The 16,802-nt window shown below is 43.2% G+C and overlaps 1 protein-coding gene across 1 annotated transcript in view; it reads right to left on the bottom strand.

The window, feature by feature from the left end:
• The window catches only part of camk1da (calcium/calmodulin-dependent protein kinase 1Da), a 58,837-nt gene that overhangs the window by 29,195 nt on the left and 12,840 nt on the right, over positions 1-16,802 (bottom strand). Inside the window, exon 2 of the mRNA XM_010745432.3 lies at positions 2,606-2,737. Coding sequence (XP_010743734.3) covers positions 2,606-2,737 — 132 coding nt within the window. The remainder of the gene's footprint in view (positions 1-2,605; positions 2,738-16,802) is intronic.

Raw genomic sequence — 16,802 nt, 5'->3', positions numbered from 1 at the left:
TAACACCTCATACCTTGTAGAAATACGATTGATTTTTTGAGTGGGTGTGTGGGTTAATCATCTTTTGCATTGTGAACAGAGGTAATTCCCCCTGGTCTCTCTCTTTCAAACACACACACACACACACACACACACACACATAAAGGAATGCACAGCAGGCATGCAGGTGAGCATCTAACACTTATTATAGAGTGTGTGACCTCTACGATGGCAGAGCTGAGACGTGGCTCACACACACACACACACACACACACACACACACACACACACACACACACACACACACACACACACAGGTTGAAAAGGGATAATGTGTGTGTATTCAGGCCCTGCCTGGGATAATGACGAGCAAGCAGTAAGCAGAGTATATAATGGCAGAGGGGAGCATTCAGAAAAACCCTCTCATACATTACAGGCTTTATGCTGCAGCTACTTGTTGCCATTCATAGATTTCTGCTGCACATGGCTGCTGTACACTCAAGACAGACACGTCTATATTTTTCTTAGATTTGGAAATCAATTTCATTCATCACATTCTCTTATTTGCTCCTTTGTTCTGTTTTCTAATAATAAAATAGAAAAATGTTACCTTGTGCTCTGGGAACCTCCGGCATTTTCCACTTTGTTCACAAGCCAATTTTTTCACACACCTCTCTCTCCCCATGTCCCTGCCTAACCGCCAAAAATCTCTAAAAAAAAATGTGTCTGTAAGAGCAGCACTTCATTTCAAATGTTTGCTTTCAATGTTTCTTAATCTAGAAACAAAGGACTCTCCAAGATAATGTAGTGATAAGAATCATATTCTGTAGATACCCATGAGCCTCAGCCACTGTTGCCATGGAGACCAAGGAGGTCAGAGGTGAGAATCAAAGAGGTAAATTATTCAGGATGCTCAGATATTCAATTTGTCTGAAAATGACCCGGAGCATTTCTCAACAGTGTAATCTGTTAGTTAGTAAACATAATAACACATAACAGAATTTTAAGAGCTGTGATTGGATGCTTTTCACCGAAATGTGCCTTGGGAGTTGTCGTCAACCTCTCGCCTCACGGTTTTAGGTCTCCAGGCTAGTGGATTTTTAAATCAACCCGCTTCTTCAGCCTTTGTTTCAACCTGTTTTAACAGCTGAATTCCACCGGGCATAGTAGCATATTTACATATTTAGAGGCATATAAACCAATGAAAATGACCAAATATGAGCAAGTTAACAAAGCCTGGCGGACAATCCACTCCCAACTCCACCACTCGCAGCCGCCCAACACCGCTTCGATTGTCCTCAACTTAAACATTAAACAACGTGTATTAATTTGGATTACTTTGTTCCTAACGTATGTCATGGAGAGGAAGGAGGTCAAGTGACCCAGAATAAAGAACTAATCAGTGTAATCTATAAGTAAGTTACATTTTCTATCCCAGTCAGTCAACCTTTGTAGTAATGTTTCAACCTGCTTCATGTCATTTTAGACGCACAAATGTTTCAGCTATTCTACTCTTAAAACACATCGAGTGCCCTTGATTACATAACAAAAACAACTGTCAGACAACGTGTGAGGATGCAAGAGAACTATTACTTTCTTATAATTAGAATGAGTTTGAATCCAAATCAGACACTTTTAGTTTAACAATCTGTGTTTTTATTGTGTATGCTATCTAATGAAACCATTGGTTTGCACACTGGTTTTCAGAGCTCTCTCAGACACTGTGGAAGTTTTATATGGTTCGAAATGATCCAGCATTAAGTTGGCCTCCATCTACTGTAATACAGTTGGTATTATTAGTGTTTGTATTCCTCCAGATTTCATTCTTTCCACCAACAGAGCTTGAGCTCTGTTTGCTGTGGAGGGACGTCATCCTCTTCCTGACTTTACACCGTAAAGCGATCCACCAAATTTCCCTCCAAAGCCGACCTGGCGTCTCACAGTGCACGGACTGGCAGAGACTGCCAGTCTGCTCACTTACGCTCTCATTTGTTTACACTAATGACACTCATTTGTCTCAATGGATGTCCGCATCTCTCCTTCATTACTGCAGGCAATTTTCATTTTCTCTACAGTACAGGCAAAATGAACAAATTCATATTTAATAGCATGATACATCTTTATCGTCACAGCACAGAGGAGCCCGGTGGTTTGACATTTCTGTGTAATTGTGTGGTTACATGTGTAAGAGTGCTTCTTGTTTTTTTTAGTGCTCTGTCTGGGGGCTTGAAACATTTCCTGTAATTGCACTTCAAGAAACAGGATAAAAAAAACATGTTTTTATCTCATTCGGTGTCTTTTTCTAGATAGATGGTTTCAATTCTTTCTGCGTCTTCTCGTACAGATTCGAATATTAGCTCAAACTCTGACAAAAAGTGCGGTGTAATATCATAAAATATAATATTGTGCAGCTGTTCTGTGCTCAGAAGTTTTGGTCGTGATGTGTGTGTGTAAGTGCGCATGTGTGTATGTGTGTGTGTGGTAGGTGGGCTGTGGATCGTGACCTGGGGGCGGGGGGTTGGGGGTGTGTGGAAGAGAGAAGAGATGAACAGTTGCCCCGGTAACCAGGAATTAGGAGGCTTATGTGCGCGTGTATGTGTGTGTGTGTTTGTCTAACAGCACTCACTTCCTCAGCACGGCGATCTCGTTCTCGATGCTGCTCTCCTTCCCCTTCAGAGCCTTTTTAGGGATGCACTTCACCGCAAACATCCGGCCGGTCAGCCTCTCCTGGGCCAGGACCACCTCGGAAAACGCTCCCCTGTGAATGCATAAACAGAGACGTCGCACGAATCACAAGCAGATCATTTACAGGACAATGTAAGCTTCCATCTTCTGGTGTCCTACTGCTTTTCACAATGAAGTTTGCACGACACAGACTGCAGAAACAAATTGGATTCTGTCAGCTGTGGGGAGGGGGAGCTGTACACCCTGCAGGATCCAATCCACAAGAAACTCATCTTCAAATCTGCACTCTCTCAGAGTGTTTATATGAAAGATATTCAACATATTCTGCAGCAGAATACAGACTGTTTGAAGACAAAAGTACATCAGTTAGCTGTCCTGTCTTGACTTCCACTGCATACATTGAATCTGCAAGCATCAATCTGAAATTAAATCACCGCATCATGACTTTTCATGCATTAGGCGCTTTCACTGATGTCTTCTTAAAGGAGAAAGGGAGGTGATTCAGTGTTACACGTCTATAAATTTAGAACACAATAGACACTAAAAAAACTAGAAAGGCACTCAGAGAGCGCAGACCTCAGCCAAGGCCAACACTCGTCTCTGATATGCAAACCTGCAAGCGCAGCCACAACGTCTGTAATACAATTGATCATTATTATTGCAATGGAGTTTTTTCATACTCCTGCTGACCGACAAACAAGCGGTAAACTTGGCGAAGGTAATAATGGTCAAACTGTAAATATCAGAGTCTGAGATAAACTTATTTTGAGTCCATAGTGTGAATCAAACACACTAGACTCTTCCTTTCCCATCATGCAAACCAAAGTAAGGCTGCACGATTAATCGAAATCAACCAGCACCCTCCGTGGTGGTGGAATGAAGCCAACAGAGAACTGCCAAAACTGCACTTCCTCAAATGTCCACTTGAGGCTGGCTCCAGAAGTGAGTCAGTCTCTATAAGTCCCCATGTTGAAATGTCCAACTTCATAGCAGAAATAAACATGTTTACAGCCTGGTACACAAAACTGTTTTGGTCTCTATAGCTAATTTCCTGGGGTGAATTTATATAGAACTCACCTGTTCAAATGATATCAAGGCTTAAAGTTATGCAGAATTAACAATGTGGCCGCAGCCAGGCATCAACCCATGATCCATGTCTCTGCTGATTTTCTTTAAGATTATTTTTTTGGGCCTTTTATGATAATACAGCAGAAGATAGACAGGAAGCAGGGGGCAGAGAGAGGGGGAGCGACACACAGTAAATTACAGTTTGAAATTTATAGTCCCAGTTTGATAGCCCAGACTCTCCAGAGCCTAGAAAGTATTATTCAGAAGTACAGTGGTCCCTCGTTTATCACGGGGGATTTGTTCTAAAAATAACCTGCAATAAACAAAATCCGCGAAGTAAGTTTTATAATTATTATACATGTTTTAAGGCCGTAAAACCACTAACCACACACTTTCATACACCTTTTTACACGCATTTTGTACAGTACTCCCTTAGTTAATCAGGACGCAGAACACTTGTGTGGTTCTCCCTTAGCCAATTTAGGAAGCAGAACACAATGCGCGTTCATACTGTACAGTACAAAAAAGCATGCAAAATTACACTAAAAAAATCTGCGAAACAGCGAATCCGTGAAAAGTGAACCGCATTATAGCGAGGGACGACTGTACTCAGAGTGGCCCTTTAAAGAACTGAAAATAACCATTGCTGCAGATTAAACATAGCAAACACAAGGAGAACTAAATGAAAAGCAGAGTTAATGTAACTTCAGATTTAACACCATGTAAATTCAGTTATTTTGCCTTTGAGATCCCATTTACAACAGGTACAGGTCTCTGGTAGTCTTAATATGCAGAAAATTACACTGCATTGGTAATGTGATTGGATCTGCCAAGTGTAACATCAGAACATTAGCATTGGTTTTATTTATTCACTTTGACTGCTACGCTTGGAAATCATTTCAAATTTCGGTTTCTCGCACCATAAAAGCTGATGATCCTTAATAATAATCCCGGCAGTAATATTAGGCAAAATAATTGGAAATTTAAATTCAGCCATATCTTTCACTTCTTGGACGGGTGTATGTGTGTTTATGTGCGTCAGGAAGACAAGCAGGGTGATGAATGACGATGAGCCTATTGCGAATTAATCTGCCTGAACCGCGTGATGACTCCCGTGTCGATCTGCCTTCAGCTTCACCGATGCCACATTAGAGTAAACATCTCTATCCTTATCTCGCCTCTCTCTCTGTTTCTCTCCCCTCCTTCTTTCTCCTCCTCTGTCATCTCTTTCTCTGCAACACTCAGGATACCTTCAGCTGACACAAATCCAAATTTATAACGTTGTGAGACCTGCTAAATGTGCAATAATGTTGAATTTAGGAGCTTCATGGGCTGGCTGCTTGCAATACTTCTGACCTTTCCTCCCATATGAGCTTGTATAAGCCTTCAAATTGTCAGCCAGAGGACTTTTTTCTCATCTGGTCTAGTCCCAAAGGGGACAGAAACTGTGCATTCAGGGCAATAAAGCTGTAGAAAGACGTGCCGGAGAAAACAAGACTGGTTGAGTCAGTATCATCTTTTAGATCTCTTTGTAAAGCACACTTGAGGGCAGAGGAGCAAACTATTGACACAACACTGCCCATTTACAACATTAACATTCATCCAGAGTGTTTTCAAGTTCAATATTCACTCTCCTTTTAGCTCTGTTTTTTGGTCTCTACCAACTCCTGGGGGAAAAATCTGGCTCTTTAGAAAATGCTCCACTATGTTCACCAGCTAGCTGCTGACTTTACTGTCTGCTGCTGTGGGCCATAGAACCAAAAGAATTAGCTGAAAGGAGCTAAAATGGTCAGTAGAGATGAGGGGAACTACGGAGTCTGTGAGGGTTCTAACAGACATGCTAACAGCCCTATTAGATGAATTTGAATTGAATTGAATTTGACAGGAAGTGGATCATTGGTTTCCTTTGACATTTCATCTAGAGCCATTGACAATGCAGAAGTGTCAAAGACTGCAGTTCCTTGAACGTCCACTTGAGGCTGGCTTAGTCCTCATGTTCAAATGTCCATTCACAGCAGAAATAAACATGTTTACAGCCTGGTACAAAAAACTGTTTTAGTCTCTGTAGCTAATTTCCCCGTTCATGACAACTGTACTGAGGTTGAATTTATATACAACTCACCTGTTCAGATTATAGTAAGGCTTAAAGTTATGCAGAATTAACAGCGTGACATCTTTTAATGACAGTCAGATGCCGTTGCAGATGGCTAATTAGAACACCCAGGCTTTATTTGGCCCGTCCGCGGAGGAGGCAGTACTACCAACATGGCGATGGCTCGAGCCACAGGTTCTGAGCTTCAAATGAAACCTTTGGAGGATGTCATAGATGTAATAGATGACAAGTGGACTTATCACAACAAATACCTGCAACACTAATGACATCTTGACCACGGTCAAGATTACACCTGCTAAACATCAGCATGCTAGTATTGTCACTGTAAGCTTGTTAGCATTTAGCTACAGCTGTGCCGCAGTCCAGCCTTACAGACCTGCTAGCATGGCTGTAATCTCTCTGTCCTATTCAAGTGAAGCCCTTTACAACTAAGTAAAGGTCATTATTAGAACTGTAACAAAGAACAAAGAAAACTGTCAACAGCAGTCGAGTTTATGAGGTAGAATGTGAAACTACACATGGGAGCAATATAGAAGAAAGTGTTGATGGACAGTCCTGCTATGTTTTAAATCTGCTCTACCGACCTTGTTCTGTTCTGTTGATTAAACATTTCATTCTAGTATTTGTTAAGGCCTTAAATCAGTCAAGTCTCAACTCATAAATTAATTTCCATCTCTCCATCTTCCACACCTGCGTGCTTGGAAAATGAATTTCACACCAGGCTGCTTCTCATGCAGTCGAACACCACGCTAAAACCTTCATACACCTTCCTCCTCCTCCTCCTCCTCCTCGCAGAGGTTTTCATTCATGGCTGTTGTGAATGAGCCCTTTTTTTCGCATCAATATGTGAGTGCCGCCGTGCACGAAGCCCTTGAGCCTCTTAGAGCGAAGCACATTTGACAAGCCACCCATCTGCCACAAGGCCGAACACCGGCGTACCACAGCAGCGGTAAAAAACGCGCAGAGAAAGCGTTATCCAGCTGCCTCTCCTGCAGTCCTTCCTCCCAGTGTTTTTCTCACACCTCTCTGCAAGAATCCCATTCTTCTTCTCACCTACACTTCCTCCTCCTCCTCCTCCTCCTCCTCTCTCACCCCCCTGCCATCTTCTCTCTTTGTCTCCCACCTCACGCTCCACACATCTTTTGCAGCGACGAGCGATCGCACTGTCAGTTGCCCCTGGCGATCAAAGTGGACTGACATCTGACACGACAGACACCTGTGTGCACTGATAATGGCTGCTGTGGGTTTCGGTGACGTCACACACACACAGCTTTCCATTCATAACCTATAAGTATGAATGAGACACACAGGAATACATTGTGTTGCATAAGCTCCCAAACAGCCTCAATCTGCACGAAAACCCCTTTCCCAATAATCCCAGCATTCTTACAGCAGACAGAGAGTAAATAGACAATGCCGGTTATACTAAATAGTACAAACAAACGTTTGTCCCATTGCATTAGAGACAAATGGTTAGCTTAAGCTCTATCTCACACCAGTGGTGCAGCTGCACGGCCTATTAATCATCACAGGTGGGCAGATTGCAGCTGCACTTGCTTTTGTTGAGATGTTTTTCAGAAATCCAGGATTTCATTTGGAGGTGTGAAATAATTCATTATGAAACAGAAGAACAACTATTGACTTATACATTCATGGACAAAAATATGTGATATTATTTACTAATTATTTTTCCTATCCCCATTTCTCATTTGTATTCTCATTCCTTCATTTGATTGATTTCTGGTGATCTCTCCTGCCTGTTGTTGCTCATTTATACTTTGCATCAGATTGGATCTTTCCTCCTCCCACTGGATTGTCTCCTGCTTTATGCCCTGCTCTGTCCTGACCAGTGCAGCCAACAGTCTGGAGTTTTCTTCTCTCAGATGGGTCATGGAAGATTCTACTTCCTTCTGATGACTCTCAGCTTCCTCCAGCTTGGATACTTTACAGAGAACTCTTTTTTCAGGGGTCTCTGCGTCAGATATTTTCTAGCTGAAGGGTCTTGGTCTCGTATTTTGTATCTGCTTCAGCTTGCAGAAATCTCTGAGTTTGGAGCATTTCTCTTAGTTGCTCACTTTCGAGTTTGATGATCTCTGCATTTTTGTCTTCCATGAAGTTGATCTCAAGGTGTCATCTTTACCATCTGTGGTTATTCAGGGACCACAGCCACATGTGGTTCCTTCGGTGGCAACTTCTATTCTATGGTTGGTATTGTGCTTTTTCCCACCTCAAAGAAGGTGGAATTGTCGCTCTACTAAATGTTAAAACAACATCTAACAAATATGAAAGAATAACATCAGAGTTCTTATATATACATAAAAGCAATTTTGTTCTTAAATCAATCTTCATTCAGTTTTAAAACTCACATCCAAACCTTCCAACCCTGGCTCTCACCATGACTAGATGTTAACTAAATGAAACGACTGCTGTACAGATGTTTCTGCACCGGCATGTTAAGACAGCACTCTCCACAACAAATACCATCATAAAATGCCAACCTGGGGTTAAGGCTGCGATGAGAACCGCGGCGCCTACTGCAGGGCTGAGCTCATTACCGTCTGATTTTGATTTATTTTGTCACACGTGTTATTCCATTCCACCCAGTAAGAAACTCAGCCACTGATTGACTGACAGACTCAACCCAAGGCATCCTGACAGTGGACAGCTCACAACAACGAACAACTGTTTCCAACACGAAAAATGGATAAACGCTCACAGACGACATTCAGTATTGGTAGTGCAGCTTCTTTAACCGCAGGGTTGATTTTTCGTCACGATGAGAAAGAATCCACAGCGTCACAGCTATTTCAAAGAGCGCTAAATCTTTTCTGCAGGCGAGCGGCGTCTCAACACTTTAACTTTATGTTCCTTTAATTTGTCTTGCCTCATGAACTGCAGCTTTCCTTCTCTGAGAGCCACAATCACAACAGGTTTAGAGGAAAAATTATGTTGATCAACTCTGATGTGACTGACAACTAAATGTGGATGATCTCCAGTTAGCAGTTATGGTAATGCAAATGAGGGCAATAAAAATGGATTACAGCGTCAGTAAAGAAAAGATTTGTGCATCATTTGCAGTGACACACACACACACACACACACACACTGTTCATTCATGCTGAATATTTTGTCTGAATGAACTGTATTGAAATGAGGAAAATGGTCAGGAGAGAGCAGGCAAGAGTGTGTGTGTGTGTGTGTGTGTGTGTGTAGGCAAAATGGATCTAATAAATAAGCTAATCGCTGCTTCACAAACACACACACACACAAAACGGGACCTGTGGGGTTCATTCGATTGGAGGAAGGCGGCTTGTGTAACATCTGGCAGCTGAGTTCACAAACTGGGCAGTGTTTGGTGTGTGAGTGTGTGTGTGCCGGGGGCTTGACTGGCTGGTAGTCCCCGCTTGCCGTTACCCGCGGCAACAATGATTGCATTTCCTCCTGTATGAACCTGTGTAATTGTGTCAGTTGAGCTCCACTGCCTCTGCCAGTGCGTCGAAAGAGGAGGAAATGTATTGGCAGCAGCCGTGCGTGCTCGTGCTCCTCCGTCAAGCACATACCCAACAGCGTCTGTCTCACACACACACACACGCACACGCACACACACACACACACACGCGTGCACACACACATTGTAAGACAGAGATAGAAATGGAGAGACTAGAATAGGCTGACAAGGTGACAGTGACACATTTAACATGGAGACTGACAGCAGCCATCAGTGATTCTCAATGTCACGCTGAAAATATACTCAGCCTAAAAAAGTTGTTCACTCATCACATTCTTCTGTTTTAAAGCAAAAAGAAAAATCCACCTGGAAACGAGGCAGAGTTGCTAAAAACAGCGTGTGTTCGATTTCCAGCTGCTGCTGCACAGTTGAGAACCTCTCAAACGTTTCGTCAATTTTACACAAATGTTCCGGTTTTAGGCTGGATTCACACAGGATCCGTTTCCATTTATTTCAGCGGAGGGTTGTCCGTTTCTGCACTGGCGGTCCACAATGCAGGGGGGTCAACAAAAAAAACGCACCGGCGTGCGGGAGAGAGGTTGACCCAGATGCAAGTTTTGGGAAAACGGAGCCCGGCGTCATGCTCTGCAAGCCAATCAGACACTCAGAACGGTCAAACCTCCACAGGTAGCCTGAAATGTCTCTGAAGCAGAGACTATCCAGGTGGATTCATGGACTAAACTCTGATCATCTACCTGTGTGTGTCTTTGTTTATTTCATGTACCAGCTTCTAAATCTGAGTCTGACTCACAATTTACGCTGCAAAATATAATGACATGAAGAAGTTTGATTTGATTTGTGTGCCACCATCAAAGTCTCACGCAGAGAAATCCATTATAGAGGCAAAGAAAGAAAAACACAAGTTGGGATGTGAAAGAACTCGCTTTAACAACAACTATACTTGACTTTGCTTGAGTGAAGAGAGCATGTTCCCACCCACAATTAGTTCACTGGCTGGACTAATTAGCTCACTCATTAGCTAATAGCTGATGTACTCGAACAAGACTGAAGGGAATGTCGTGTTTTTTTTTCCAACAGACTGACCTGGGTGTTGTCCACCATGTCGGACGTGAAACAAGAATCTAGGAGGGCCGCCTTCCACCCCCAACATGAAACTCTGTGTGCTGCAGGTCGCTCGCTCGGTGACAGACTGCTCTGTCTGCAACGTGAGAAGGAAACGCTACCGCAGGTCTTTTGTGCCCACTGCTGTCACAGACTGTTCAGTTGCCGCTGCTCTCCACGGACCAAAACTACTACAGGATAATAAGTCTGAGGACATGAGATACTTTATCCATCACCCACTTTTCTAAGTGCAATGCCTGTATTTAATAATTAATCATTGGATTATCAGGGTCTCAATACACTTTGTATATACAGTTTAGTATTTGTCAGTGCTTCATTTTGTGAACACAGTAGACAAATATATTCAGTTTCATGTAACATGTAACAGAGTCAAGCAGCAGATCCTCACGTTTTTCAATTAAAAATGACCTAAACGACTAATTGATTATTGAAATGGTTTGCTGGTCAACTAATCAATTGATGGAAAAATCATTCCAGTTCCAGCATGATCAACCTCCTCATTCATTTCAATAAGACAGTGCAGAGGAATCCAGCAAAAAAAAAAAAGAAAAGCTTCAACATCATGTGACTACAATGAGCGGCAACGGCCAATCAAATGTATGCGAGTGCACACGAGCTCTGGCAGTGTTTTGCTGTCTGATAAACCTTTTACTCACTTCACCTGCCGAATTAGAGAGGAGGCGTGCATCCATTTTATAAATAATGTAACCCGATGATTGAGCTCAAGCTTTTGTCTAATTAGCATGATTTCACAGGCGTACCAACAAACCGACATAAACACAGTGAGTCAGAAAGTCCATTAAAGCCCTCCTGTTGGCTCGCAAAGTGCTCAGGTACCGTGGAGTTGACATAAATCGAGGCTGTGACATGGCATTAATGGTGTGCGGTAATTGCGTTAATTCATTAAGAGCAAAATGTTAGCGCGCCTCTCACAAGAGCCCGGCTCATACACAAACACCCTCTCCCTGTGCAATCTAATCTGCGGCCCTTTGTTAAATCCCTATTATTCAGTTGTTTGGGGAACGCTGATCCTGGATCCACTTCACGCTGCAATTTAATCAGCTTCTTAACAATGCCACAATCTTTCCAAAAAGATTTCCATCCGGAGGGCTTTCATGCGCGGGGATCTGAAATTTACAAGTTTCATTTGGGCTGGAATAACATTGATCTGAACTCTCAATAGAAGTGGGTATGAACGGCACCGTTTATTAAAGGGAAATAAAGGAGAGTGTCAAAAAACATCGATTTGACGGATGAGAATGGGAGCTGCATGACATAAAGTGTTGGCAGCTGAGGGGGAAAGAGCCGGTTAGCTTTCTGGATGAATATCTCAAACACACACACACACACACACACACACACACACACACACACACGCAGAAAGGGATAATGTCAGCTCGGTAGATTCGCTCCTGCCCGATCAATAATTAGCGGTTTAATCAAAGCTGAAGCGGTAGCCTGTGAATGGACTCACACACTCACACACACACACACACACACACACACACACGCAGCAGAAGGCCTGATAATGACAGAGCATGGACAAGGACAATTATCCATCGCCAAACTATCGTCATTGCCACGCACACACACACACACACACACACACAGACTGACGCACGTGCACTGTTATTTTCATGTGCTTTGAATACAAAGTAATCTGCTCGGATTGTCTGTCACTGTCTCGATGCCGATGACACACACACACAGGTGGAGGTGTGGCGGTAGTTGATAGGCTGTAAATGAGAAAAAGATACAAGGAAAACGAAAAAGAGAGAAAATTGAATGCTGGGGAATAAGAAATAAAAATGATTAGGACCAGACAGCGACGGTGATGGAGACAGAGGGATAAGGTGGAGAAAGACCTCTCGCTTCAGTTTTGGGCACGGGCCATTTGGCTCTCAGATGGACACATTTCCTCTGAAGCAGCATCCACTTCCCAGCAGGCACGGCCTCAGCAGTGCTGAGACTTTGTCGCACTTATTGTATAGAATTAGGTTAATTAAGCTCAAATTGGCCGATTACAAGGCACGACTAACAGTCCTTACAATTATTGGTTTCAGCGCCGTGTCATCCTTCATCCTCTTGTTCTCTCACATTTTAGGCTTCCTTCTTGGAGCCACACTATCAGGAGACTCTCTGTGTTGCGGTGTGTGTGTGGAAAGGAGTCTTTACACGTTGGCAGGCAGGTGAACTTGGTGGCGGGAGGAAGGTTGGGGATTCATTGAAGCCAAGTTGTCGTAGCAACATTAACAAAACATGACATAGCCCACTACTATAACACATAAATGTGTATGAAGCACTGCGACACTGAATATATTCATCTGTAATTCATCCCGTGTGTAAACGTGTCATGTGGTAGCTTCAATAAATCACTAGAGAACAGACAGTGTGTCGTCTGTGAGATTGACACACAGTGTGGCAAAGAGGGATTTGGAGATTCATCCAATACAAGAAAAAATAAAAATAACCGGGCGACATGCACAAGTATAAACATGATCATACATGTTTCAAACATGTTTCACTGTTATGTATAATTAACAGTGTGGCCTCTTTGATTGACAGGTAGGTGCCGCCAACCAGGGGTCATTCAGCCCTCAGCTCCACCGATGATCCACGTCTTTGCCAACTTATAGATTATCTGGGAGGTTTGTGGATGCAGGACTGCCAACACGGAGACACACTCTGAGCTCTGAGATACAACGTCCATTCTTTCTACTGTCGGTGGCTGCGGCACGTTTCTGTGTCCCAGAAGCGTCTCTCTGCTCCGGAGATTATGCGGCGGGTCTGTTTTTGACAGAAGACGTGACCACATCAAGCAGTGCGGAGCAGATCGAGGTCACCTTGGAAAAAAAAAAAGCTAAAATAAATCTGACCAAGTCTGAGCAGGTTAACAAAACCTGGCAGGCATTTTCAGACACAACTCTGTAACACTGCAGCTTCCAGTTGAATTAAGGCGTCATGGTTTTCCAGTGGCAATGAGTGATTGTGAATAACATCATGGGTGTGCTCACTTTAGTTTGGCCTCTAAAATACAGCAGTAGCTAATCTGCCAAAACTGCCTGACTGCTCATGTTTACTGCACCACTAGAGTTCTAGTAAGTGAGCTGCTCAGTTTAAAGAGTCAAATCCAAAAGCGGCAAAGAGATCAAAACAGATGGAACTTTAATTTCATCTCCAAAATGATCTCAGGACCTGTTGGAGCTTTCTGACCTGCAGGTGGAAAACCCCTGATATGAATCACTATGGCAACGGGAGGCAAGGCGTGATGGGTACCGATTTTGATACGGCTGCTGTGTAACCGCAATGAGGCTGAAAAACAGGAGCGCGCGCACACACACACACACACACACACACACACACACACACACACACACACACACAGGTTTCATCAAAAGCTCACAATCCAAACTACATGTAAAAAAAACAAAAAAAAACATAGACACTTGTGTTTGCAGTGAAACGAGGGAAAGAGAGCTAAGAGCCTCTTTCCATCCTCATGTGTCTTCCCTCCTCTTTTTATTATGAGTGTGTGCGTGCACGCGCGCTATATGCCTTTGTTGCAGAGTGCGTAGGCTTAAATAGCACTGTTGCCACGGCAGCAATTAAGTGCCAATTATAGTCTATATTCTCACTGTGGCTCCGACAGAAGGAGATGAAGACGAGAGAGAGAGAGAGAGAGAGAGAGAGAGAGAGAGAGAGAGAGGCAGTGCGGAGAGAAAATGCCTGCACAGGCTTCTGTGCAATTAAGACCAAAAAAAAAAGAATCCACAAAACACACGCGTCAAGCAGAATTTGGTCTAAAAGCTCAAGACATTGTAATCCAAGCCATTGTCCATATGGGTGTGAAGAATGGGCTCCAGTCCAGCAGCAATACCGCAGCAGATGGCCCAATGCATGCAGAGCTCTGTAGGACAAAATGAAACATTAAGAGGAAAACATGGACCGATGCATGCAGGACGAGATGACTTCAAAACACCACTGATGATACAAACATGAATTAGTGCAGATTCAAGTCAAAGACATGCTGAGGTCTCAGCTGTGTATACACAGAGCTGAGATACAGATCATGAGTCCAAACAGAGAGTTCGGAGTACACCAAAATAGAGCTTCAACACAAAAATGCTTGTCTGGACACTGAATGTCATCAAAACACAGGCAGAATGAACTTATATGGGATGTGAGGTATCATATTTTCACTGGAAAGATGCTGACGCTGGGGTCGATTTCCAAAAGGGCGCTGTTTCTACAGTAGCCCATAACGGACCAAAAGTAATTTTTTTGGGGTGCGTTTTCGTGGCCACCTCCTTCACTCTCGGAACAGGAGGCTGAGTGGAGGGGGTTGCAATCCGACCAAGCAGCAACATTCGAGGCTGGGAAATAAAGCCAATGCAGAACACTGTCCACTTGAGGCTGGCCACAGAACATTTCAACCTCCATGTCCAAGTCCCCATGTTAAAATGTCCTAAGCTAATTCCTCCGTTCATGACAACTGTACTGAGGGTTATTATAGAAGTCAGTTGTTCACATTATATTAAGGGCTAAAACTATGCAGAATTAACAGCATGTCTGCTTTGATTGACAGGTAGGTGCCATTACAGATGCCTCAGGTCTGCTGATGATCCATGTCTTTGCCAAAAAGGCAGTACAGCCAACATGGCGGCATATTTTCAGCTGCAAAGCGTTGCTTCGAAAACCTATAGGAGAAATCACGCAAACGCCGTGACATGACACTACACTGCTAGATGCCACTAAATCCTACACAGTGATCCTTTCAAATCAAATCAAATCAAATCAATTTTATTTGTATAGCCCAAAGTCACAAAGTACATTTGCCTCAGAGGGCTTTACAATCTGTACAGGGAGTGACTCCCTCTGTCCTTAGACCCTCGGTTCGAGTTCGATTTCAGTGTTTGAAGATGATGTATAAGGCAGCAGGTAACATGTAGTGCAGTGCATACAGTATGTTTTCACTGATTTAGATTCTGATTTAAAGGATTGTTTCAGTTACTTGCTCCAGCTAATTATTCTGAGACGTCTTGGCAAAATTGTTTTTTTAAACATACGCACGGCAAAGCCTGATGGACTGACAGGAGAAGCAGAATTCAGGAGTGGCAGAAGATGACACGCACAGTTCAGTGGAAAAAGGGAGTGACTGCATAGGAAAAAAAAGAAAGATGATGCTTCCTGTCTCCGTTGTGTGTTCACATGGCACAGACACACACTAAATGCAAACCTATGAGGTATGGATTTGCCATGGCAACAGGCCTGACCACAACTGGGATGTCGCTTCTGTTTACATTAATCGCCATGGAAACAGCTTCATCCTATATGTGCGAGGATGTGAATGGACTCTGGGCAAACCGATACTGCCTATGAATGGGAGGGACTGTGTGTGTGTGTGTGTGTGTGTGTGTGCAGGATTGCACATTTGTAAATGTAAAGCAGCTTTGGGGCATGGCCGTTTTAATGTTTACAAAAAGGAACTACATATTGACAAAAGAGGATCAAGAAATGAAAGAAAAATACAGAAATGATTGACAACCTGCCCGACAACATTACGCCTCACAGGGACAACAAAGAATTAGCCGGTGTGATGCAGCAGAACTAGAGGGATTCGTTTTTGTCACACCTTTGCTCTAAATGTCAGGATGTGCGAGCATGTGCAACAGGGCCAACACTCCCTCTGCTCTCTTGAAATTGAATTTAAAGCTACACTATCAACAGTTTTCATATCAACAATGGATCAAACAAATATTCGTAATGTGAAAGGAGTTGCTTGTAGTTGCAAATCAACACAAATATGAGCCAATCCTGCGGTTCCCGTCAGCCCAGCGCAGCATTTTAGCCTGTTTTAGCTCATTGTTTTGTTTTTTTTCGACCCACGTTTTCACTGTTTTGGTTCACTGGTCTCACAAACTTTGTTGAGATATTCAGATATTCCTGTCAGGATGGGTGCATGGAGCTAAAGTTGATTATAACATTTCTGCAGGACTACTGGTGTAAGTACAAAGTGCACTGTAGCTGGTGGGAGTAGCTAGCAGACAAGCTCATAAAGAGATGCTAAATGTCTTAACTTACTGTTGAAAGTGAAACTGGGGCTGTTCTGTGTAGTATTATTACAAATGTGCAATATTATTTTGTCACATGTTTCTAGACGAGCAGAAACATTCGCTCCAGCACAAACTTAAAGCGACAGCTGAAGCTGCTACACTAGCAGAACGTGCAGGTACAGGTGAAGGTCAGAGTGTGACGAGTAGGATCGATGAATGCTGGGTTTGAAGCTGTTTCGATGACAGAGCAATAGGTGACGGTGACTCAGCAGTTTGTCTCCTGTGACCTTGGAGGTTCCCCTCACACACACAC

The sequence above is a fragment of the Larimichthys crocea genome, chromosome XII, assembly GCF_000972845.2.
Source record: "Larimichthys crocea isolate SSNF chromosome XII, L_crocea_2.0, whole genome shotgun sequence".
Lineage (NCBI taxonomy): Eukaryota > Metazoa > Chordata > Actinopteri > Sciaenidae > Larimichthys > Larimichthys crocea.
This window is presented reverse-complemented; position numbering and strand designations above follow the sequence as displayed.